General features: G+C 42.9%; 2 protein-coding genes across 4 annotated transcripts in view; one reads left to right on the plus strand and one right to left on the minus strand.

Annotated features, from left to right (window-relative positions):
• Window positions 1-21,282, plus strand: part of lgr6 (leucine-rich repeat containing G protein-coupled receptor 6) — a 36,277-nt gene extending 14,995 nt beyond the window's left edge. Inside the window, exons 1-17 of one of the 2 annotated variants that reach the window (XM_083975630.1) lie at window positions 4,614-4,642; window positions 5,763-5,834; window positions 7,623-7,694; window positions 11,008-11,223; window positions 11,399-11,470; window positions 13,532-13,600; window positions 14,075-14,146; window positions 14,300-14,371; window positions 14,758-14,826; window positions 15,249-15,320; window positions 15,623-15,688; window positions 15,798-15,869; window positions 16,373-16,444; window positions 16,909-17,034; window positions 18,187-18,341; window positions 18,957-19,037; window positions 19,161-21,282. In XM_083975630.1, coding sequence (XP_083831756.1) covers window positions 7,624-7,694; window positions 11,008-11,223; window positions 11,399-11,470; window positions 13,532-13,600; window positions 14,075-14,146; window positions 14,300-14,371; window positions 14,758-14,826; window positions 15,249-15,320; window positions 15,623-15,688; window positions 15,798-15,869; window positions 16,373-16,444; window positions 16,909-17,034; window positions 18,187-18,341; window positions 18,957-19,037; window positions 19,161-20,416 — 2,541 coding nt within the window. In that variant the 5' untranslated portion in view covers window positions 4,614-4,642; window positions 5,763-5,834; window position 7,623 and the 3' untranslated portion in view covers window positions 20,417-21,282. Of the gene's footprint in view, window positions 1-4,613; window positions 4,643-5,762; window positions 5,835-7,622; window positions 7,695-11,007; window positions 11,224-11,398; window positions 11,471-13,531; window positions 13,601-14,074; window positions 14,147-14,299; window positions 14,372-14,757; window positions 14,827-15,248; window positions 15,321-15,622; window positions 15,689-15,797; window positions 15,870-16,372; window positions 16,445-16,908; window positions 17,035-18,186; window positions 18,342-18,956; window positions 19,038-19,160 lie in introns of those variants that run through there. The other variant, XM_083975629.1, reaches the window with a different exon arrangement.
• A 389-nt stretch (window positions 21,283-21,671) lies between these two features.
• ube2t (ubiquitin-conjugating enzyme E2T (putative)) lies at window positions 21,672-25,708 on the minus strand. 2 transcript variants are annotated; one of them, XM_083975422.1, is made up of 7 exons: window positions 25,572-25,708; window positions 23,729-23,838; window positions 23,135-23,204; window positions 22,939-23,044; window positions 22,694-22,792; window positions 22,168-22,251; window positions 21,672-21,866 (listed from the first exon to the last, which is right to left on the minus strand). In XM_083975422.1, the coding sequence occupies exons 2-7, from the start codon at window positions 23,835-23,837 to the stop codon at window positions 21,750-21,752; spliced, it is 585 nt and encodes a 194-aa protein (XP_083831548.1). In that variant the 5' UTR covers window position 23,838; window positions 25,572-25,708; the 3' UTR covers window positions 21,672-21,749. The 2 variants fall into 2 exon arrangements, with proteins under 2 accessions (XP_083831548.1, XP_083831547.1); XM_083975421.1 differs by having other exon boundaries at window positions 23,729-23,979; window positions 25,285-25,667.
• Between the last annotated feature and the right edge of the window lie 20 nt (window positions 25,709-25,728).

Consider the following 25,728-nt stretch of genomic DNA (forward strand, 5'->3'; position numbering starts at 1 on the left):
CAGGGCTGAGGAAAATGAAGAGAAGATCATAGATCATATGTTTTTCTTTTTTATAATCTTAGGCATACACATGCCTGGGTATCGTTAGAAATGCTTTAATATAGGTATGGAGACACTAAATGAGTTAGATATCAAAATATCAAAATTTCTTCAACAAAAATTTCATTTAATAATATCAACAATATGTTGCCACAAAACTGTGCACAATTAAAATAAATTTGATTCAACTCTGGGTATAGGCTATCTGATGTCAAAATAAGCAGACGAGACTAAGAATTTGACTCTGCCACTGTGCCAGATTTCTTGACTTCTATATGCTGTGCTACAACACAGTTTGGTCAGCACTTCACAAAGTACGAAAGTATTGGTTTCATTCTCACAGGGCTGATGAAAGAACACACGCTGCAGCAAAATCCCAAAACGTTTTGAACACATTTTTCAGTGGACCTCACCGATATCTGATCTGACCACTCAGCAGAATTCGGCTGAGTCTCGGTTTGACAAAGGCTGCCCACAGATTTGCCCCAAGGGTGTGAATGTGTGCATAAGTGTGTACTAATTCATGGCGGCTTATGTGTGTATGTCAGCCTTCACCTGATTCTTTGACTTCTGAAGCCTGCAGTGTGTGTGTGCGTCTGCATGGGGTGTTTGAACAGTCTGCTGTTTTCTTTGCTAATTCTTGCAGCTGCAGCCTGTGAGGCATGAGCTAATGATAATGAAAGCAAAAGGTTTGCTGGATAACCGTTCAGTTGACTTTGAATCACAGTCAAATATGGTCTGAAGAGCAGAACAAAGCCGAACAAAATTTTGTGACGTCTTCAAGTTACAGAATCACGTTCAAGAATTCATTGCAATTAATTGAATTGCTGATCTGATCGCTGTTGCAAAAAGGTCCAACTTTGCTGATGGCGTAATGATCAAAACCACATAGAGCTGAGTGATGTAAGATTGACATTTGCCTGCATTGGGGAAAAAGGGGGGTGGAGGTCTTGGATGCAGCTTCACCTGCGGTGTTTGTCCAGAGACAATCCTCCCAGTGTTTTACAGCCCTGTTGATCTTCCTTCCTCTGAATTGCTCTCATGTTCTGACATTTTATGGAGATGTTCTGTTGCTCTGGAAGTCCTCCAAGGAGGATGTTCTTGCCCCAAAGCCAATTTTTATAGCCTGCTGACCATCTTTGGCATTGAGAAGAAAAGCGCACATTCATGACATCCACTCTTCAACGAGAATGTTTGGAGAATGAAGTATGGCAAGTTATGGTAAACACATTATAATCACAACAACTTATGGCGCTTAGAAAATCAAACCGAAGCTCTAAACACAAACACGGTCGGCTTGAGAGGGAGCGTTTGATGTGGGTCGACAGCACTTGTTGGTAGCACAGGGAAAGGCGAGGGCCAGGCGTGTTGTGACTGGTAGAGTGATAAATTGTTTGATGTTGGGCTCTACCTCCCTGCCTGCCCTCCCTCACTCTATCTCCCTCCTTTTCCAATTCATTTCTACACCCCCCCCCCCCCCCCCCATCTCAATTTTACTGCAGGCTATTGCAAGCTGTAGTCGCTGCCTTTCATAGTTTTTCTATTTTTTTCCCCAGGTTTTGGGCGCTCTCCACATTCTTACAAACCAAAACACATCTGCTTACGGCAAGAAGCTCAGCATTCATCTAGTTGTACACCAAGGGCAGGAGAGGGAATAAAATCTTACAAGCCACATTTAGAGGATCTTTCTGAAGCAGTGCTTTAGAGAGATGCCGTCTCTCATCTCCCTGCTCAGTTCAACGGCTAATCCCTTTGAACCCGAAATAAGGTAATTAAAATTAATTCACAAAGCAGGTAGCGAATCTTGCCAGGCTAAACTTCCCTTTGATTCATTGTGGCATTAATATTAATAATAAGATATGAGTGTAATCGCCCCGCCCTCCAGGCCTTTCTCTAACTCAAAGGCCTTATTTCTAAATTCTTATTCTATGATCTCAGATCCCTCTTATTAAGCCTTCATTTAGAGCTTTGATCAGTGAATCACCTCTTAATTCACACACACAAACCTGCACGCAAATGTCAGACGGAACATGAAGGGAGGTGACTGAGAGACACGCTGCATGTCGACGGGTTAATGAGAGGGCAGCGATGCCCGCGCTCAGGTACAGACTCTGAGACTGGTTGCTCATCTACCTAACATATCAAAGGCATCCTCTCTTTTCAAACGTCCTCCTCTGGTATCAAAGATGCTCTATCTATTTTAGATTGAATTGCAACTTTGAACTAGCAGGGGGTGGTATTCAACTAAAGTGTCCCCCTAGAAGCCCTTCCTGAAAAATAATTAAGAAGGCAGCGTCGCTCTCCGCCTATCATCAGTACCAAAGTCCATGCTGTTTGTGTCTCCGGAGATCACATTTCACTCCACCTTTTTCCTTTGAATCCTTTCCTAACCAGCCATTTGAGATGTGTCTCTCACGCTCATCTTATCATTATCTCTAGCATTCACTCAGCTCTTACTGTAAATACAGAGCTGAAATCTCAGTCTATTCAAATCTCCCTGGATTTTTTTCACTGCGAACGAATGTGCTTCGAATATTGTTGCTAGCTCGCGTTATCAACTCGAGACTGAAATTCTGATAAATCTGTCTCGTCGGTATCCTCCCACTCTGGAAAATCCATACTGCCTGGGCTTCTCCAACCCTCTGAGAGTGCACCAAGGTGCTCTCCAGCTATCACACAAATGAAATCCAAATGTAAGAGGAGAGAAGTGGTGAGTGGAAGCCAATGCTGCCCTGCTTGTCTTCCCCTTGGTGATAAGATTGTCTGCTGATAGGCCAGAAGTATGACGTAGGTGAGGGTTAAGGGGTTACAGTATTGGCTGTTTTGATAGTCCAGGTGCACAACACATCTGGGACTATCTAGGTCAATTAAAACTTTTCCTTTTAGTGTTGCCAACATTGGTTTTCGTCTGCTTGTCTCTTTCCCTCCCACAAACACGCACCCACATACGTCCCACACACCCGAACACACACACTGTTTCCACATGTCTATATTTTACTCCAGTAATTTCAGAGGTTAACGCCAGGTTAAGTGGTTGACCCTCAGGCTGGACCTTCGAACAGAAGGAGGGATAACATTTCTATTGATGGACCAAGGGTGAAAAAGGTCGTACATGCATGTGTACTTGCAGGCACACACACATGAACTGCCCTCTCTCTGATAAGACCTGTTTATCCCATCCATCTCCTTTCATCATTGCCTCCTATCAACCATCCTGGTCCTGCTGCCACTATGATGTCCTATCACTGCCTGAGATAGCATCCCCGAAATCTGATGCTGTCTTTGCTCTTCAGGTCTTTAATTCATCTTTTTGTTTATTTTTTGAGGCGATAGAACATGGTGATACATCGGATAATCAGGAGTTGGTATGCTTCAGTAAAACCCTAACTGATCAGCTCTGATAGCAGGGTGGTCTCACCTTTGTTATGAGCGGCAGCTCCCTCCCTCCTATACGTTTGAACTACACAGGCTTCTGTTATTTTATCTATGAATCACTTCAATAGAGCTGAATTATGCTGAGGTGGAATTTTTATCTACGCAGTCCAGGAGCCAAGAAAAATTCTAACCATCCCCAAATCAAATTAAAAGAAAAAACAGTTGGAGCCACGGTTTGACAAGAGCAAGGCGCCTTTCATTAGAATGAGATTGATGTGGAACGACTCGGAGGCTAAGTGCGGAACATTCACTCATACGTGCGATCATTTACACACGCGTACACACATAAATACGCACGCTGATATCATGGAAACAGTTGGTCAATGGCAACTGCCGGTGTTCTGTTGATGTCTATCATGAACGTCTGAACAATTCTTTCCTTTTTCAATATCCATCTTCACTTTCGACATAATTATCCATTTGACAAATGAAGTAGGCAAAAAAAAAAGCATGATTCCACTCTAATGCTGTTTTGGCTCCAATGGTGCAGCTAATAGAGAAAGGCTGGGCTGGCAGTACGATATGCACATCATACCATGGCCTTAACTACAATGTTTGTTTTCTAAAACTCTAAATTACTGGCCCTCCTCATCTCTGCATAAAAAAGACATTTATTTTTCTTTGTGCTACCTATATCTTTTTTCCGTCCAGAGCGCCTGTAACCAATCACTGCATTTGAACAGGAACCAAAAGAAGGTACTTAGGGGTCTTTGCAGAAAGAGGCTTAGGTCTATTTTACTGGTGTCAGGACCTCAGCAGAGCCTATTGAAACAGTTACCTCTGGAAAAGTAGCTATTGAAATGCTCCCTGGTGACCAGCTTGTGAAATAGCGGAACCTGAAATGGTATTGAAGTAGCAGACCTACTGTGCTCAGAGGGACGGCAAACGAGCAGTATAAAGCTTCCTTTATGAGTGCAAATCAGATCTAAGAGCTAATTGAACTCCTTTATCTTAAAAACACAAACAAATATTGGAATTTGTGGGGTCTAAGAGCTGCAGTAACTACAGATCAGCTCTCTGTCATCCACATGTTTCATCTCAGTGCAAATATTGAGACATCATGTGGTGCAGTCAAAGTCTATTTGAATGAGTTTTGACTGTGGTTTGAGCGGCATGACTAAGTACCACCATAATAGCCTGGATAACGATCAGGCCATTTTGTATTCTAGTAAGTCGATGTGGGTGTGCATATGTGTGTATATGCAGGTGTGTGTGTGTGTGTGTGTGTTTGTGTTGATAAATAAGAGCTCGTGCTGAGTGTGAGATTTGGCAGGCGTGAGGAGGGTTGTGTGGTTTGCCACTGCACAGTAATAAGACTGAGACATGTTGACAAGGGTGTCAGATGTCAGAGGGAGTTTGCTGGGAGCCCTCGTCCATTACCATCTGGATGATAGTGGTTTGGAAAGGTTGACAGCGCTCTACATCAATATTTCAATATCCAAGCACTGATGGAAAAACTCCAGCCAGAGGCAGGCTGCTTAGCATACGGCTGAAATGTCAGACAAATGTCACCTTTAGAGCAACGGTGTGAGGAGGAGGATGCCAATGAGTAACTTTTAACTGGTGTGCGTGTTTAATAAAAGTGGGTGGTCTCGAGCTGTGAAGACAAAATCTGTGTTTAAACCGTGCTTCCAGCTCGTGACCTTGAGAGTTACTCTGCTGGACTGAATGTTATTTATTTGGACATCTTATACACACTCACAAATGACCATTAGGTGCCGTGTTTGATAAACAAACTGATTGGATTGCTTGTGTGAATGTGTGTGGTTTTTCTCCCTCGCTGTCCTCAAGGCCCCTCAGAACGAGACCAATTTACCTCAAGGACGTGGAAAATAGCTCCACGCTCGCACACTGCACACACACCGGCTAGAGTGCACTTATATAGCATACACCTTAGTCTATACACATACATAAACACACTCACGTAAGCACAAGCAAATACACTTTTCACGCTGCACTTGTTGACCCAGTCTCAGTCTCATTCAATTCAGTCTTTACTCACTCATCAGAGCTCCCAGGATTGGTTAAGGTTTCAGGATGTGCTTTGGGCCAATAGCAACCACACTGGATGGAATAGAATATTGTTATTTGCATACTGCCCCAAAAGTAACCCCGAAGCAGGAACTCAAGGATGAAGTCATATCATAGTTCAATCCAAAAACGTAGAGTAAAGCAAAAGGCAAAACTCCTCTTATGAGACTTGTAAATTTTTTGTGTATGTGGTTATATTTCATTTCTCACTTTTATATTTTGTTCTCTTCTTTTTGATCTCTGTGTTTCTCCCCTAGGCGTATCTCAGGGAATCAGCTGAGGTATATCTCAGGTCACGCTCTCCAGGGTCTCCACAACCTCAAAGTTCTGTAAGTAACCTCCTCTTCTCTCCCTCCCTATCCCCACTCCTGTTCAGTCCACATCCCAGGTGGGTTGTTCCACTCCAGTCTTTCAGGGTGTGTGTGTGTGTGTGTGTGTGTGTGTGTGTGTGTGTGCGTGTGCGTGTGTGTGCGTGTGTGTGCGTGCTCTTGCCTTGAATAAAACACACAGGCCATGCATCATTAACTGCAGTTAAAGTTTATGGGCTGGGGGAGACCTGCCCTGCTTGCAGCTCCTTCATTCCCCAAATAAGCCTCGTTTCAATTGCAAGCAGCACACAGAGATGCACACACACATGCACACCCTCACAGGTGTAATGCAGGGACCTCCCAGTCACACCACCCACCGAGATTACTGTAAGTGACAAAAAAAAAAAAGAAGAAAAAAAAAGCCACTCAAAGCTATTCTCTTGACACCCCATTTCTCATGGTGTATTCAGAGCCTTATGATCCATGGCCACCAACTGTTAGCGCGGCTGTGAAGTATTAAATCACAAAAATGTGCAAAGCAACCATAAAAACCATAGTACCTTACTACCTTCTGACTTGAGAGTGCGGCATCTAATGACTTGTGGCTATTACCTCTAGTGGGTGCAAGACAAGGGTATTAAGGAGGTTTTCATGAGCCTTGGCAACCAACTCAATTCCTTTTGGACCCGGGCTGAGAAAGGTTTGAGAAGCCCCTGCCGCAGAATATAAACCTAGCGAGATACCTGTGGTTTGTAATTTGAGGGAATGTGTGTGTGTGTGTGTGTGTGTGCTATAAGCATTCATGCTTGTAACATCCAAACTACCTTTGGACATTCTTTTTGACCTTCCTTCTTCAATATATCCGATAAAGTCAGTCTGTGTTAAACACAGATGGACCGCTGACCTCGACTAGGTTAGTCACTTTCTCTTTCATACACACTATACAGAACTACAGAGGAAAGGTTATGAACCTAGAGAGCAGTGCAGAGAAGCTCCACATGGGGAATTTCTTTGAAACAGGAAAAGACTCAACAGAGTACATTTATCATGGCATCATCATCATATTGCCCTGATCCTCTCAAACCTGAGCAGCATTTTCTCCTCTAAAGCAATCATCATATCTAACGCTGAGGATTGTGGTGAAATAATTTACGCTATGAAAGTTTGTGACACACACACACTGAGGTGGGTAAATACAAATCCTTCTCACATCTTGAGATATGATGCATTGTATTGTCAATATTTTAACCGTCACTTCTGGTCAGAAAAATGAATGCATTTTTGAAATTAAGAATGTGTCTTGTTCATGACAGAAAGGAAACCGAGATCCTTCCATACTCACAAAGACATATATTTAACCATTGTTGTGACGTTATAGGGGTTCTCGCTGACAGACACACAAAGACTGACCACTGTGGCATCATAATGCCACAATAAAGGCTCAACGGCACCGCTGACAGCGACACACTGGAGACCGGTCACCATGAAAACTTTAAAGAAAAGAGGGAGAGAGAGACAGAAAGACAGGGAGGGAGAGGAGAGAGAGATAGCTATTGTTTGCTCCCCACTTCCTCCTCTCGTTTTGCTCCATTCTTCTGAGAATGACATCAGCAGCCCACCCAAGGAGCTTCTGTTTTTCTTTTCCTCTAACCTTCATTCTCTGCTTCTCTTCAAGCCTTTCCGTCTTGTGTCAGATTTCCCAGAATTATTTCTTCTGCCTGATGTGCCCTCGCACACAACACACAGACTCCATCACCTACAGACATACAGTCTTGATCTCTAACTTAGTAATCTGTGTGTACCTTTCAGAATGCTACAAAACAACCAGCTGGAGAGACTTCCTGATGATGCTCCATGGGACCTACCCAACCTACTGTCCTTGTGAGTCTCTTATACACACACACACACACACACACACACACACACACACACACACACACACACACACACACACACACACACACACACACACACACACACACACACACACACACACACACACACACACACGCACACGCACTAATCACGGTACTCTACCTCATCTAGCAAGGAATGAAACATCCCCTGGCCACCCACCCACACATCTCAGCTCTAACCGCAATGCAGGTATAGAGTACCACTGACATATTACAGACCATTCCCCAAATGCCGGCTGCAACAGTTCGGCATTCAGTGCTGTACTGCCTGATGGTAGGAGTCACAGCCTGACTCTGTCAGTGCAGTTCATGGTAGCATCTGGAAGCCATGAGGGAAACAGCAGACACTGCAGGCCAGGGAGAGCATCTCCAATGAGCTGTGAAACAACCCCATTTTCCATCAATTCCCCCTCTCTTCCTCCTCCGCTCCTCTCGTCCGTTCTTCTCCCACCACCCACACCGCTATCCCCCTGGCTAATGAGAGTGTTTGGTGGCGTAATTGTCTCATCTGTGGGGTCAGTGTACATTTGTATATGTGTGTGTGTGTGTGAGTCTGTGTGCATGTTTGGGCGGGTGCATGTGGACCACCTCATCTGTAATTCCTCACCCCTACCCGTCTCTCTCTCAACTCTGTACCGCACACGCACTTCACATCCCTGCTTTCCAAATTAATAATTCTTTGTAAATATCCATAGAGCCGTTTCCTTCATCACACAGACACACTCTAATTGCTGGAGTCGTAACACAGAAGGGGGCGTGCACATGGAGCTCCTCTACCACCTACAACGTTTTGCCGTCTGGTGTAAAGCAGGCCTGCTCTCACTTAATACAGTCACCAAGCTTGCAAACACACACACACACACACATACTGAACTCACAGCCAGGCACAAGAACTCAGCCTGTCTTTACACCTTACGCCTGCATAACAATTGTTTGTCATGTTGTTGTCTCTGTCTTCAGACTATGCATGTATGTGTGTGCACAAGTGTGTGGTCTTCTCTTAATTTCTCCAGTTAGACAATGTCTCACGGAATGAAACACACACACACACACACACACTGTGCACACACAGAGCCAGTGTATAGAGACGTACCTTGTCATTACAGTAATGATAAGCTCAGTGCAGAGAGATTACTGGAAAGGCTTTGGAGAGTGAAGCTTGTCGGCGCCTCTCACTGACATAAAACACGGCAGGTAAAAAGAAAGAGACGCAGCACCTGAGTAAGCACATGGGTTTTAAATTGGTATAAATGTATAAAGGAGGCTTTCATCCAGAATAAATCATGACTTAATCTTGGACAAGAATCCTTTTGTCAGCAGAGAACTGAAACGGAGTCAAGAAATTTGTCTCACCGCCTGGAACAGGCTAATTACAACACACAGTGTGAATGCTGGTGTTTAGTTCGGTGCCATCAGCTGCAGACAGATGTGTTTTGGGTCCCAACCCACAGGTTAAGCAGCGTAGTCAGCACTGATGAGTTCCACAAGCCACATTAAATCAACACATCCCTGGTTTCTAGATGTGAATCAACGCAGCAACCCTTTCCTCCAAGTTCCCAGTTTTTAAGCATCTACAGATTTAAATATGCAGAGGGAGGTCAACAGATCTCCTGGATCATTTAAAAGAACTCTCTCTTTCTGTCTATTTCTCTCTCCTATGATCGTACCTCAGACTTTGATGTGACGGACAGGAAATCGTTGCAGCTTTATTGGCTTCTGTGGAACATTCCTAGTTCTGTCTGGACCTTCTAGAGACCGGGCAGGTCCACCCAAAGGAGCAATTATTATTTTTGCCCTGGAGAACAAACGTGAGAGTTGAAGGGTCTTCCGCAGCTTTCATCCTGTGATTTGGGTCAAGGACAAACAATGTCCACAGTCGGAGCGCACAGGATGCACAAGGATGATGTTTTAGCACTGAAAAATGTGTGTTCACAGGAAGTAGAGAAGATGAGAACTTTTTGAAGCTGTTTGTGTGTGCATGCGCCCGTGCGCGCACACACAGACACACACACATGTTCATGTGTATTTACATGAATGCTGGAGGGTGTCTGTGTGCCTGTGTGTGTGTGTGAGCATCTGCCAGTGTATACAGTTGCCTCTCCTGATGGAAAATTTCCCTGGGGAGAAAAGCCCAGAGTTCAGAGTTCAAGTTCAGATTTCACTTTGATGATGCTGTTTGTTTGGTGAAGCCTCTGAGGGGCGAGGAGGCTGAGAAGGAGCTGTAGCGCAAGAATCAAAGAACCTCGGTGGAAGATTGATAAGGGAGGATGTTTGAAAGACGAACAAGAGTTAAGGAGTGAGACGCAAAGGGGTTTTGCGGCACCGGGAGTGCATCAATGAAGATGTTAAGAAACAAAATGTGAGTGTGAGAGGAGCCGGAGGGAGGAAAAGGAGATTAATGAATGAGTGTGAAGGGCCAAAGAAAGAAGAATAGCAGGAGGAAGTGGTCTCAGCTTGTCAACTCTGCCCTGAGGGGATCATTCATCACTATGGACCGTGTGTTTGCATGTGTGCATTTACGTGGGGTGTGTGTGTGTGTGTGTGTGTGTGTGTGTGTGTGTGTGTGTGTGTGTGTGTGTGTGTGTGTGTGTGTGTGTGTGTGTGTGTGTGTGTGTGTGTGTGTGTGTGTGTGTGTGTGTGTGTGTGTGTTACAGTCCACTCTCATTGCCTCTGGGGTGAAGACGCCGAGTGCGAGAGGGGACAATGCTTGTTAGGTTTTGTGTGGCTGAAGAGATGAAAGTACATGTGTGAGAGACTATGTGAATGTGCTCAGCCCTTGTCATAAATTCATTATCTGAAAGGAGTGGTGTTTGTGTCTGCGCGGTGGAAATGAACGAGGGAGGAACAGCTGAAGATGCATCTTTAACTTTTCCTCCCTTCTTTGGTCTCTCTCTTTTTCCAGACATTGACGGAAGAAGGCTTTTACGCAACGTAGATGAAGTGAAGTAGAATAAAAAACGGGCTCACCGCAAACGTTCCTACTCGCTTGTGTCTCTGTCGTCTTACATTTCATACATGTCTGTGCTAGCGGGGCTAGACATGGCTTATTTAGCATGGGAATAAATCATAATGAGACACTGTTAAGAAGTTGCAGCGAAGATGAAAGAAGGAGAATAAAGGACGAGTAATTCTCATAATAACCTTCCTGTAAGCCAAAGTGCTTCAATGCCCCAACGCACTAATGCACGCAAAAGCACTGATACACATGCACATAAGCAAACATACTGTGCTTAGACTGGGTAATTATCTCTCTAAGCTCAGTTCCTCTCACCCTGCAGGCGTCTTGATGCTAACCTCTTGTCTGAGGTTCCGGCCGGGACCTTCAGAGGGGTTCGCTCTCTCAGACACCTGTGGTTGGACGACAACTCCCTAACAGAGATCCCGGTGTCGGCCCTGGACTCCCTGCCTTCCCTGCAGGCCATGACGCTGGCCCTCAACCAGATCACACACATCCCAGATTATGCTTTCACCAACCTCTCCGCCCTTGTCGTACTGTAAGTGACATCTTGATTTGTTTACATAAAACTCTCCTGAGCCCGGGTTTCTCAACTTACCAGAGAAATTATTTGTTCCGCTGACTTAGAACAGGGCGGAGATGATTGTAGCGTGGAAACGTTTTTCAGGGAGTAATTTCTGATTTGTTGAAAAATATTTGTGGCCTTTCTCCAGGCATCTCCATAACAACCAGATCCAGAGCATGGGCGCGAGATGTTTTGAAGGTTTACACAGTCTGGAGACACTGTGAGTATCTCAGACGCACACACACGCACATATAATCACACGCACATACTTTTTGGACAATGGTTACTGTTATAAATTACATGTTAGACACTTTCGCAATCTTGCAATCCTACACACACACACAAACACACACATGCATGCACCCTGAAATGATTTCATAGGCCGAAATGAGTACCTCCTCTGTTTCCCCAAACATTAGCACAGGCTTTGTGATGACAAAGTATCAGCAAGTATCAACATTCATCCAGTGTGGTAGTGTTTACAACAATCACAAAACCTTAGAATAACCCTAAGAAGACATATGAAGAACTCACTGATCTATAACCTCAAAAAGGTAATAAAACCAAGAGCCATTAATTTGTTCAAATCCTGTGTCTAACTACAGCTCTGCTGCTCTTTTGTGTATAAAAGTGTTTGGCAATGCCTGGAACATTTGAAATTAATATGTTTTTATATTTCATATGTAGCGAGTGTTAAAAATAATGAAGTGTAATGCTAAATCGTAAAGTCATAATGATTAATGTCCTGGTAATTTCAGCAGGTGCTTGAACGTTTTTCAAAACCACAACCAACAAATCAGTGGTAGGAATGGGAGAATGAAAAGTTCGTCTTTGATTACCTTGAATTAACATCAACGGATTCCTCTGTGTTTTGTAAAAGTAATTGCTAAGCAGCGCCGAGGTCAAATATGGCTCAGCATGGCTAAAGGAGAGCTGTTTGAGAGTACGTGCCGTAGCTCTGATGGCTCGATCCTAACCACACACCATTGTGGAAACCACAGGAAACTGACAGAGTCTTATGAAAGGGGTGACGAAAGAAAGTGAGAGAAAGTGAGACAGTGCAACGGTGTCTCCTGCAAAATTCATGGTGGTCTGATGAAAAAAAAAAATGATTCTGGCATGCTGCTTAACAACCTGTTGAAGTGTAAAAATAACTATGCGTACCTTTTATGAGCATGTGTGTGGGCACATGCATGTGTTTGCAGATAAGCAAGTACTTCTGCCTGTGGACTCGTAAGCATATGGCCAACTTAACAGTCAACTTAAAAGCTATTATCCATGCTGGGAAATGTGAGGGAACGAGGGTGTAAGTCGGGGAAGCCGTGGTTAAGGGGATGAAGGAAAACCAGAGAATGAGGAAAAAGAGGGATGGAGCGCTCCAGACCAGAATAGTTTGTGTTAAAGTGTTTGGGTCGTCAGAGGTGGGGAGGGACAGATGATTCAGCGGGATAAGATGACAGGTGTCACTGACGTGGGGATTGCGCTGGTATGAGGGGTTAATCTCTCACAGCGGCCTCGCTTATGAGAAATACGAGAGACCATCTGCATCACCAGCACCCTCCCCCCGCCCCTGGTGTGCATTATAAAATCATTACTATGAAGAACTGTCCAGGAGACTGCTGGAAAACACAACAGCATACGCAAACAAGACACGGCAGATCCAGAGACTGACGAATATCTCACAAACAGCCACTGAAAAACACACATACCTATCAGTGCTTCATCAAAAGCACTTTTGGTACTTTAAAGGAAGAAAAACAAATCCCTTCAAGTATGAGTTATTGCTTTTAAATATCCTTTGACCCGAATGGCTGAGAATCTTCAAATACAGTACATACGTATGTGTCTTAATATAGCTAAATTCATACCTGTATGCATGCACAAATTCACACTAGACACTTCCCCCATGCATATCAACGTTACTTGCTTTTATATGGACAAGAAATACAGTAAGATCCCTTTTCCTGCCACCTGCGTCCGAGCCGTGTCAACCATAGCGAGAGTTGTTTTGATACAGTGTTTCCTAGGAAACTAATCAGACACAGACCTAAATAATCAGGTCAGAGCAGCAAAGGTTAAAGGTCACATCCAGACTTCACACTCTACAGCTGTCTGCCTCTTGGAGTGGAGAGGAAATGGCTACGCATACATATGCAATCAGACAGAGAATATTGCATATGGATGAATTATGATTTCCTTTGTGGGAATATGAAACCTCCATCGTATATAAATCTATTTAATCATGATTGTTTATCTTCTCTGTTTCTCCATCTTTTCTCAGGGATTTAAACTACAATGATCTGCAGGAGTTTCCGGTGGCCATCAGGACTCTGAGTAAGCTTCAGGAACTGTGAGTACACGCACGCACGCACACACATGGCCTACACGAAAACACACCTGCCTGACATGACTATCATGGTTGCGTTATCCGGAGTAATCCCGTTAAGTGATTTTAATGTGGCACTCGGATACAATCTCTCTCGCCCTAAGCAGGTGCTGGCTACACACCCACGCTCCCGCTCGCCTGCACATACACACAGACGCACACGCACGCACACACAAACCATGTTTTCCCTCAGCTTCAGCAGATGTTCCGCAGCGTGCATATGTGTCACAGATACAGCGTATGTGTGTGTGTTTACATCTCATGTATCCAAAAATGTTTTTCAGCTGTGCAATGGCAGGTGCAACATGAGGACATATGACTTGCCTCTCACTCACAAACACACTCTGTGGCTCCTCACACACACACACTGCATGCACGCACACACAGATGCAATCAGAAACATACTGATAGACTAACAGTGCGTTTTTATATTTGCAGGGGCTTCCATAACAACAATATCAAAGCTATCCCTGAGAGGGCCTTTGTGGGAAACCCTCAGCTTCAAACCATGTGAGCTTAATGCTTGTTCTTAATGCTACAACGTGCACATATTAAGTGAACACATCATTGCTATTTCATGTCAACATTATGTGCCATACAGCTAATTTCAAAAACATGTTAATCTGATAATGTCCATGACAAAAATCTCCCTTTTTCTTGCAGTCATTTCTATGAGAACCCCATCCAGTTTGTGGGAAAATCCGCTTTCCAGTTCTTACCTAAGTTGCACACACTGTAAGTATGCGGTCAGCAGAAACCATTCCAGTGAGCTAGCCCAAACACTGTTTAAATCATCCTCTGTCCCTTGCAGTGAGAGTTGAGTGGACATGTGTAATGGCCTACTGAATGATGTTGTGTTAGCGTATTGCTGTGCTGCGTGCTGATGTGGTAAGAGAGAGTGTGTTGTAAGAACATGTTGAATGGTGTGACTTATGATGTCTAGAGAGACAGCCAAAACAGCCTGTGTTGATGTTGGAGGAAAAGTTTGATGGCTGAAATGAGCTGTTAGACAAGGTCTGCGTGCACATGCATGGGTGTCTGAGTGAGAGAGCGACGGAGAGAAAGAGAGAAGGAAAAAGAGAGGGTTCTCTGACAGATTTTTCTTTGCGTTCTGACTGCAGTTCCCTGAACGGAGCGACCCAGATTCGAGAGTTTCCTGATCTGAAAGGAACCACCAGCCTGGAAATTTTGTGAGTGTCTGTCTCCTTTATGCCCCTACACACACCATCAGCAAAACTTACGCAGAGTATTACTTCATGGACTTAGGCTTCACCACATACAACGAAGAATGCAAGAAGACATTGTGGTCGAAATGCAGTGATACAATACTAATACAAGCCGACATACATGTGAGGAAAAGAGTAAAGAGAGATAAAGAGAAGGAGGGAGACCCACACAGAGAAAGCCAAGAGAGAATATGTGTGTTTTAGGAAAAGAACAAGAGACTCAGAAAAAGGGATAGGGAGGGGTAGGTTAGTTATGCCAGCAAGTGACAGGTTTGGCGAACCTTTACAGCTCCCTGTCTGACCAAGTTAGACTCACAGAACTGGGGGATCCTTTCGCTTGCTTGCACTTCAACAATGATCAGAGGATTCACTTTTTTTTTCTATAGGACGTTGACCCGGGCTGGTCTCTCAGCTCTCCCTCTGGATCTATGTGAGCAGCTGCCTCGCCTCAGAGTGCTGTGAGTACACACACACACACACAAACCGGGGAGGGGGGAGAGAGTATGAGGTACAAAACTGATACACAAAACCCAACTGCGGAGAGTTGTGCCCCCAAGCAATCATTCGTACAGTCACTTCGCTATGAAATCCAATCACCACCCCCCGCACAAAAATCATTGTTCTACTATATCGCCTTGCTCACAGAGCCGACTGTTCACCCAAATAATCCTGTCACCCCCATAATTTCCCACGCTATAAATCCACAGCTGGTCACTGTGTTTATGTGTGATTTGTGTGTGTGCTTTGTGTATTGTTGAAGGGAGCTGTCTTACAACCAGATACAGGATCTGCCTAGTTTTGACCACTGCTCCGCACTGCAGGAGATGTGAGTAGACGAACCCCCGGCTACATACTGTATGTGCACCAAAATCAATGCATTGCATTTCCCTCCACATATTATATTTCACTTATGAATGTATGTATTTTATCAACAGAGGACTACAGCATAACCAAATCAGGAGGATAGAGTCAAGCACCTTCCAGCACCTCACCTCTCTAAGAGCACTGTAAGTCAGCTCTTGTTGTCATTTTTTTAAAATGAAATATTCTCTTTGAAACACATTGTCACCCAGGATACAGACAGGTGACGAATTAATAAAATAAACCTTGAGCGACCTGACAATGGTTCCATCCACTGGGTACAAGGTTTCACTGAAAATGACACCACTTTCCACCACCATTACAACACCTGATGAGGGAACTATCTTTTGAAAGAATGGTTTTTAATCCCTCTAGGAGTGTTCAAGGACTGCCATGGAGCAGTGAAGCTGCTTTATGTTGTCTTTCTTCTTTTATTTGTGTATGTGCGTAGAGAGAAAGTCACTGTTTTGTGATGAAGGGTCTGAAGTAGACACTGTATTATTCCAAAGGGTCAGAAGTCAAAGGGATTGGGAGGCGCTGATCAAGATAAAATGAGATACACTCATGACTCGTTACTGTCATCTAGTGGTGATCAACATACAACACTCAAACAGTCAGGTTCACTTCGCTTTCTTTTTGTTTTTGTCAGTGATCTGAGCTGGAATATGATCGAGTGGATTCACCCCGATGCCTTTGCCACACTTCACTCTTTGATCAAACTGTAAGTAAGAACAGATAAGGAGCAGCCACTAAATCCATGCTTGCTTGCTTTCATCTGGTCCTTCAGCTATGTCACTATTGTGTGTATCTTTGATTAAAGTTACGATGGATGTCAGAGCCTTGACCTTACACAAACACTGCATACTTAACAGCGTATACCACAAAAATCCTGTTGTCTTTGGCTGAGTTCACAAAGAAAGCAGATATGCATTTAGTGTTTGAAAAAAAAAAACTTATTTGTGTGGTAATAAGACTCTTTTCATCTCATGCCAATACAAACTGCTTTACTGTATGAGACTGGTTGAAGTATATGCCTAGCTAAGCAAACTTTTGACAGGAAGTGTCATTTGCAAGGAATCCAAGGCCTTTTGTTACCAATGATGACCCAAGGCTATATTTGAAATTAAAATACATTTGTATTCAATGGCTCGACCTGATCTGACCACCCTCCTCTGTTTTTCTCAGAGACCTGACTGAGAACCGTCTCAGCTCAGTCCCTGTTACAGGTTTGGGGAGCCTCACCCACCTCAAGCTGAGGGGCAACACGGATCTATATGAGGCCTTCAGTCCTGATCACTTTCCCCGTATGAGGTAACACAAACACACACCATGTTGCCCCTATTGCTCTTCCTTATTGCATTTCCCAGTATGCCCTCTGCATTTTGGTTTCTCATTCACCAGAAACTGATTTATGATGATGACTTACCCAGGTGTGTGTCCTGTGGCTGTGAGATACAATGCATCCTTTCCCATCCCTTTAATTATCTTTCCTCTCATAAGTTTCTATTAATATCTTCAATTTATCAGAAGCAGCCAAGGTTGACAATAGACTAATTACAGTGCATCCCTGCAAGCCATTCCTGAACTGAACTTTAACAATGAGGAAGCATTCGTCGGCAGCAAGTTAATTCTTGTTAGAAAGATCCCTGAAGGCCTGGAAAGGCGCAGTGAAATAAAACCGGAGAGTGATTTTCAAAGACATAGGCGATGGCAGGTGATCAAGTGGCAATGTCAGCATTACTGTAGAACATTGTCCAAAACAGTAATCCTGGCAGAATGCCATTAAAAAACTCTACACGTACATGTACGTATGCTTCCATTTCCAAGGGTAGTTGATCCAGATGTCGATCAACTAAACATTTCTCTTAGATTTTTCCTACAGATGACGGACAATTTTCCTTAATTGTGCAAACCCCCTGTGTAATTTGTAAGATATCCATTCCCTAATGTGCTTCCAGTGTAAGTGATGAGGGGTGGATCAAGTTAGTGTTAATTCTGTACAGCTTATCTGGAGATAATACGAGGTTTCAGCAATCATATGTAATCAAATCAAGAGGGTAGCTTTAAATGTTCAGACTTGCAGGTACAACATTCCCTAGTTTCACACAAAATGGTCCTTGTGGGTTTTGTCTGCCATCACTTACCCGGCGTTTGCATTAAAAGGGCCAGAATGAGGACAAGGAATGATGATTACAAGAAGTAAAACTGTTTCAGTGTTTCTATTGGCACCTGGCTGTTGTTTTAAGACTTGAGATAGGTTTGCAGACTTCAAAAACTGCAGATCTTATCTTTTAGACGTTACAGAAACAGTTCCAAAGTCGACATTTCTTTAAAAGAGTCCAAGGTTGTACATAAAAAACACTTTCTTTGTGCATCTGTTTTATGTCATCTGTTTTACATCATCTGTTATGACATTGTTTTTCCTGGTCTATTGCTAATATTGCTTCCACCTGTTTGTTACAGGGTGATAGAAATGCCTTATGCCTACCAGTGCTGTGTATATGGTTCCTGTGATAGCTACAAGCCTGCCAGTCAGTGGGACACAGAGCAAAGCAACACTGATGAAGACCTACACAAGAGGACTGTGGCAATGTACCCCATCCACGCTGACACACACTGTAAGCAAGCACACGCAGAATCTATGCAAGCATATACAGAATAAAACACATGGCATGCGTCCAATGGAAATTTGAGTCCCATATGTCTTTGCTCACTGCCGAATTATTGACACATGCTGGCTTGAAACATGTCAGAGCCTTGCTGAAACCACTGCTACCTGGCAGCTGACACACGAGTGCTGACCCCTCTATGCATTCCTGTGGCAGGCATAAAATGTAAACACCAATAAACCAAAATTAAGTTGAAATTAAAACCATTAAACTTACACCATTAAAGCTGAAAATAAACAATTGCTGGGGGAACCAAAGGGTAACAATAACAAATCATGATTAAGTCATAGCATGCCACTGATTAAAATTTATTCACCTTTAATTGTTAGAAAAACAGGCATGATAATCAAATTTCATGCAAGTGCCAATTATCTTCCCAAAATATTTTTTCCTGTCAGTGCAAATGAATGTTATATCACCTCTCTTATTGCACCAACCCCCCACAGCCAGTGCCACACACAATGTAGCATTCTGTGTACACACATGCAGAATATGCTGACTCACTCAGGCTAAAATAAACTCTCTGACAGACTGATTTTTTAAACGAACAATGTTTCATTCCAGATGACCCTGACCTGGAGGAATTCCAACTGGAAATAGAGGAATCCAAACTACAGACCAGTGTCCAGTGCACACCCACGCCAGGTAACTTATTTTACACCTTCTGTGTTGAAGTTGTTATCAACTGGCTTGCGTATTGTTTTGTCAGGTGAACTTTCAGGAACTATTCATCTGTGTACCTACACCTGACGATTTGTCTGTTTGCAGGTCCTTTCCGCCCCTGCGACTCTCTGTTGGGAAGCTGGCTGGTTCGTGTGGGCTTGTGGTCCATCTCGTTGGTCTCTCTCCTGGGGAACTCCCTCCTGCTCCTGTCCCTCTTTGGCTCGCCTGGCTACCTGTCACCGCTCCGCTTCACTGTGGCCTGCATGGGTGCTTCTAATCTGCTGACGGGTGTGTGTACATGCACACTGACCCTTGTGGATGCTCTTACCCTGGGGGAGTTTGGCCACCACGGTGCCCGCTGGGAGGGCGGCCCCGGCTGTCAGGCAACAGGATGGGTCTGGGTGTTTGCATCAGAGGCGAGTGTACTGCTACTGACTCTCGCAGCTGTGCAGTGTGGCGTGAGCGTGACATGTGCCCGGGCGTACGGGAAGTCGCCATCCCTTGGAAGTGTGCGCACATGTGCACTTTTCTGTCTCACTCTCTCCCTCACACTGGCCTCTCTCCCACTCATGGGAGTTGGGGAATACGGATCATCGCCTTTCTGCCTTCCCTCACCCCTACCGCCCACATCGTCTCGTCTGCCATCCTCCCTGGGCTTCCCCTTGGCACTTATTATGATGAACACCCTGTGCTTGCTTATTGTCACAGGCTCATACATCCGCCTTTACTGGGAGTTACTTCGAGGAGAGTGCGAGGGATTGTGGGACTGTGCCATGATCAAACATGTTGCTTGGCTGATATTCACCAATGGCCTCCTCTATGTTCCAGTAGCTTTCCTTTCCCTCTGCTCCCTCTTGGGTCTCCTCTCTCTAGGAGAAGAGGTGCTGAAATCAGTCCTCCTACTTCTCCAGCCCTTGCCCGCCTGCCTCAACCCCCTCCTCTTCCTCCTCTTCACGCGTGACCACTCACAGTTTTTCTTCTGGCCTCGCCCCAAAGCATGTCCACAGCTACGCCGGGACCGCACCCTGGACTCGCTGGTTTCGGTGGAGACAGAGAAGAGCTCCTGTTTCGATTCATCAACACAAGCGTCGCTCACTGATGCAGATGCTCTGTACAGTGGGGGGCCCTCTCCCCAATCCCGCCTGGATCCAATCCGATTTTCCCACTGTTCCTCTACTTCCTCTGTTCCTCTCATCCCCTGCCAGATACCCACTCCCGCTGCCAGAGATAGAGACAGAGCAACAGAACGTGGAAGCCTGAATGATAATGAATGTCTGAGGAGTTCGGATCAAGATGTTATTCATAACACTTGTGCTGTCTATCACTCAGCCGTGACTCCCTCTCTCACCTCTCATCCATGAACCTTCCAAGCTAGCTGTCTGAATAACTGGGACACTATGGACATTCAAGGACCATAATCAAACGGCAGCAGCAAGACATACTCTGGGTTATTAATCCTCAGAATGAGTCCACATGGAGATCGCCGAGCACTCTAGGGAAGTCTATGAGAACACAACTAAGTGCCTTTGAAAATGGAGAGTGAAACTAACAGTTCCCTTCACAATAAAGACTATTTAAAGGAGACACCACAGTACAGCGTGACTGTTAAAGTAAGGGACTATTTCAGACACTACTCAGTGGATTGCATCAGTCATGGCACAGAAACTACTCAAAGAAAAGTTCTTAACCACGTGGAAAATCATGGAGCATCAGACAAATCAATGGTTTAGCCAGGAGTAATTTAGGTAGAACCAGTAGAACTTTAAGTGTAAATGTTTTTACTGAAATGTGATCATGAGACATGCAACTTAGGGGTTACAGATTGTTTGGTTATATTTTACATGGAGTTATCTTATTTGTATTTTTTAAAAAAAAAGTTCTATCCTATTGCTAAGGTCTGTTTCAAAATAAAGGGATTCATCGTCAAGACATTTTACCAGAGTAAGCTAACATTTGTCACTCACAGAAATGTCAATTACTGTGTAACAATGGTTATTAAAATTGTATACTTTATGTGGCAGCAATCTGCAACAAGAAATGGATTGCACATACAGTTCTATATGGTTTACATGATTTTATCTCAAATATGCAACTCTGCCCATAAGGAGGCAAACAGTCATACAGACTGAATGGGATGTAGCTATCTTTCTACAGACGTTAGAGTAGGCTAGCAATATGTACATACAATGTAACTACCTCTGAACTAGCATGGTATTGACTCACTACAGCCTTATGTTTGTCTCCCTTTTTATATGATAAACAGCAAATATATAATTTTATATGTTAAGAAATAAATCCTTAGTTTGTAAAGAAAACTTGTCATGCTATTTAGGATGTACATACTTTGTATACAACTGGTAAGCATATGTCTGAATAAAATTATTATCTTCATATGCTGTATACATGAACCACTCTGCTCTGCAACTATTCTGAAACGCACTTCTACACTAAATAAGATGCCAGAGTCTTCTGTGTGATATGTTAATGAAGTTCAATGTTCAAGAAGTGTTCAAAATAAACTTTAATATCACACAAACAAATATTAACATACAATTACAAACAAACTTAAAAATGAAGATATTTTTGACTTAAAAATACAAATATATACGTGGGGAATGGAAGTAAACCTGCCAACTGAAAAACTTAATTAACTTCTGAGTAGTATAGAGGTGGTTCTAACAAGTGAGATGGAAACTACACACGGCTTTTCTTTGCTGACTCGTCTGCCTCCTGTTGTGTATTGAAAGACTCTCTTTTGCGAGACGAAGCTTTCTGATCTGGAGTATTTTCTTTGTTTCCCTCCATGACTCCCTTGAACAAAGACATAAACAAACAATTTCAGACAATGGCAGCATTGCCCATTTATGACCAATCTATAACTCTATTAATATGGAGGTCACAATTTAGTATTAAACAGACTGCAATTGAACAGTAGACAACATTATGTCAAAGAGCAACAGCACCACCTTGTGGGTAAAATAAGATACATTAAACTTAACTAATACAATGCCAATAGCCTACATTGCTGTGGATTAAGTGTTGATAATCATACGATCCATTTAGAATCATAAAACTAAACTGAATGATCGCGTCACAATGAAATTAAACTCACCGTGTTTTTCTGAACAGCGTGTTCCTGTGTCCACTTCCTGGCCTTCTCCATAAACAGTTGTTTGTTGTACTTGAACTCTGATGACTGCATTTAGAAAATGTTAGTGTTTCTTTACAGGCATGGTGAGGTAAGGTTGCATAAATGTATGATTAAAATGCTTTCTTCTACATCTGAAGTACTGCAAGAGCAAGACTGGATTTTCTTTTCTTTCTTTTTTTCCTCGACAAGGACTTATGTGCTTCAGTGGATTCTGATAAAAGCCATTGTGTAAAGAATTTTAAAAAATGTTTCCCCAAGTGCAGATTTTAAGCATCATGTTATTTATTCATCAGCCCATTCTAATGTCGCAAAAATGTATTTAATAAAGCACTGTCATCACATCTATATTGATGTCACACCATTTATAAACTCAAATTAAACTACCTCAGCATACAGAGATCGTGTATCAAAGTCATGTTACTCTAAAAGATGACACATACCATACTCTAACGGTGTAAATCTAAATACATAATAACTTGTGACTCACTATATCAGCCATGAGTGGGTCATCGGGATTGGGCTCTGCCATGAGCAGCTGAATGGAGGTGAGAACTGTGGAGATGTTTAGAGATGGCCTCCAGGCACCCTGAAAAAAAAATAAAGATCAGGAAACACTGAATCTAATATGCCAGCTGGTGTAAAACAAAATGTCTTTACTAGCAGACAGCCAAAACCACATAATCGATGTGAAAAATAGATACAACTTGTTTTGTTCTTAAAATCTTTGACAACCTTTGGTGGGAGTTTGAGGGCATCGTGGCAGATACGTCCTGAATTGTCAATGTTTGGATGGTAGATAGGGGTCAGGAATCGTATGTTGGGAGGCTCAAATGGGTACCTTTGAAAGGAAAACAGCAGTTAAAATCAGCAATAACCCAGCTAACTGTTAATTGTGACTGGTAGAAAAAAAAATCCTCAACAATGTTACCTCTCTGGGATCTTGATCTCCAGGGAGAAGAGCCCACCTTCATAAGGAGTTTCTGTTCCACCCACGATCTCTGCAAAGAAGGAGGAGGAGGGAAAACTTATTTCTGGGACACAGATACTTAGCAAGCATGTGATATGACCCAGAGAACAAATGCATAATAATAAATAATCAAATATTTGTTGGGTGATATAGAAAATTGTTCCATCTGGCTGTTATACATTTCAGACCTTATTCCTGGCCTAATTTTATGGCTACCATTGTAAAAAAAAAAAAAAAAAAGTTTATTGTCTGAATTGTCTCTGGTAAAGTGGGAGTGCACTACATTACACTTATGTTATTTGGCCTAACTTCATTGAAATGAATGGGTCTGACACCTATTAGAAGAAAGCCAAACAATTAAACAATAATCCAAATAGCAGAGCTTCAGCCTCTGCCTCCACAATGACCATTAAGTTGAACTCTCTAAGCAGAAACTGAACACCATCGCCTTCATGAAAACAGGTTTTATTTCACGGGTGTTGTTACTCACAAACAATATCGTGACATGACGAGCATCTTGAATAGTTTCACATCTGGTGACATTGAGTAACGTACGTGCTCGGAGGTCGTCCACCCGCTCCTCCGTCTGCCAGGCTGTGATTCCTGGAGGCGGCTCCGTGCTCAGCATCTGCAGCTCACGCTTCAGACGCGACGCCCTCTGCATCCTGACGTTACACAGCAGCGGAAGAGGATGGACAATGACCTGTCTGGATTCATTTAAAAATAAAGATAACCTAACCACAGCATGTCAATTACTACAGTAGCTTCTTCTACCCCACATTATAGGTTAAGCCCAAAAAATAAGCCTTTGACTTCAAGTCATGATGCAAAGGTCCCCTTTGGCATGGAAGTACCTTAGGGTCATACAAATAAATCTATCCAAAGACACAAGTGAGATCACACTTTGTATCCGAAATAAACACGTTTTTAAAATGCCTTTTTTTTAATTGAGAAAACGCATGTTAAAAGCACATTCCATTTAGAATGTCCATAGAAACTCATGCAGATCCCCTGATGCCTTCAGCTCCTGGATGTGATCTACAGCTTCTATGACAACATGGAGCTGCTTGTGTGACAGGATATTGGGTTTTATTAATGTAAAAACATTAATAAAACTATACTGATACTGATTTGTTGAACATCAGACGGAGTGCAACAAATATAGCCTACAAGTAGCTAAATAATAAGATGTAATTCATATCACAGTGGTGTCAGGAAAGACCAATTAGCCAAATATTGTGTTGGTCAAAATATAGGCCTACCTATAACTAGTTAGGCTACTGCTTGTGTATGTTGATTTTAAAAAGTTGAATTTACATGTAAGACCCATTCTGGGTCATATTATACGTCAACTTAAGGTAAAAGGAAAAATGTTTTTACTGTTCTCAAATGTAAAAATGGTATATTACGTTATTTAAAGCTTATATAACCTGATACTGAAATCATTTTACATTGTGCTCCTAAAGTAAACTAACAAATTTTAGTGTAGAGCGCCCTTAATAAGCAATGTTCAGCTTTTATATGCATATAGGGAAGTTTAGGTTTGCAGCTCTCACATAAAGCATATGATTAGGACTGACTTATTTCACCTGCACAGTATAGCTGGCTAAGATCCTCTCTTACAGTAATGTTGATAAACTGGTAAGCTTCATTATTTTGGTAGATTTTTACTTTTGTGAATGCTTGTTAATGCTCATCTTATCAATCTCATGATGTTACAGTATCTTTATTTCTTATTTCAAATTAGCCATAATGAAATGTCTTGACTGGACATTATGCTTCCTATGTCAGTCCGCACTACAGATTGAAAGGCATTAGATCCCTGTTCATCATTCAAATTGAGAAACAATCCTGAAATATTGCAATCATGTTACAAATAAGCTGTAGATAACATCCAGGAGCTGAAAACATTGTAGTTTATATGGACATTCTAAATGGAATGTGCTTTTAACATGCGTTTTCTCTATTAAAAAAAGGCATTTTAAAAACGTGTTTATTTTGGATTTGTAATCTCACTTGTGTCTTTGGATAAATTTATTTGTATGACTCTAAGGTACTTGCATGCCAAAGGGGACCTTTGCATCATGACTTGAAGTCAAAAGTCGCTTAACCTCCCTAGACATGTTTTAACAGTAATTTAGTTTATGACGTAACGCAAGAAGCCCAAGGCGTCTGAATCGGTTGACACAGACGCAAAACATTTGTTGCCAGTACGTTTACCAAATTAATCTCCGTCTTGGGTGCTGCTAACGTTTACAGGTTAGCAGCCTGTAGCTCAATGTTAACTAACGCACAAGCTGCCTCCTTCAATCATAATGCTACATAACGTCGAGGCTTCAGTGACAAGTGACGAGTTTGTTAGACATTATTTACTTCCTCTTAAATCGCACTCACTTACTTTATTATCCGTCTTAGAGCTCACTGTCCACTTTACAGCGAGTATAACCAGATGTTCAACGACGCTGTGATTCCTAATTTTGGTTTTCCCTCTCGTTGAACTTCTTCTTCTTCTGTTTTATAACTGATGCATTCTCGCCTCCTGCCGCCCCCTGCCG

This window comes from Trachurus trachurus (assembly GCF_905171665.1).
Source record: "Trachurus trachurus genome assembly, chromosome: 7".
In the NCBI taxonomy this organism is placed as follows: domain Eukaryota; kingdom Metazoa; phylum Chordata; class Actinopteri; order Carangiformes; family Carangidae; genus Trachurus; species Trachurus trachurus.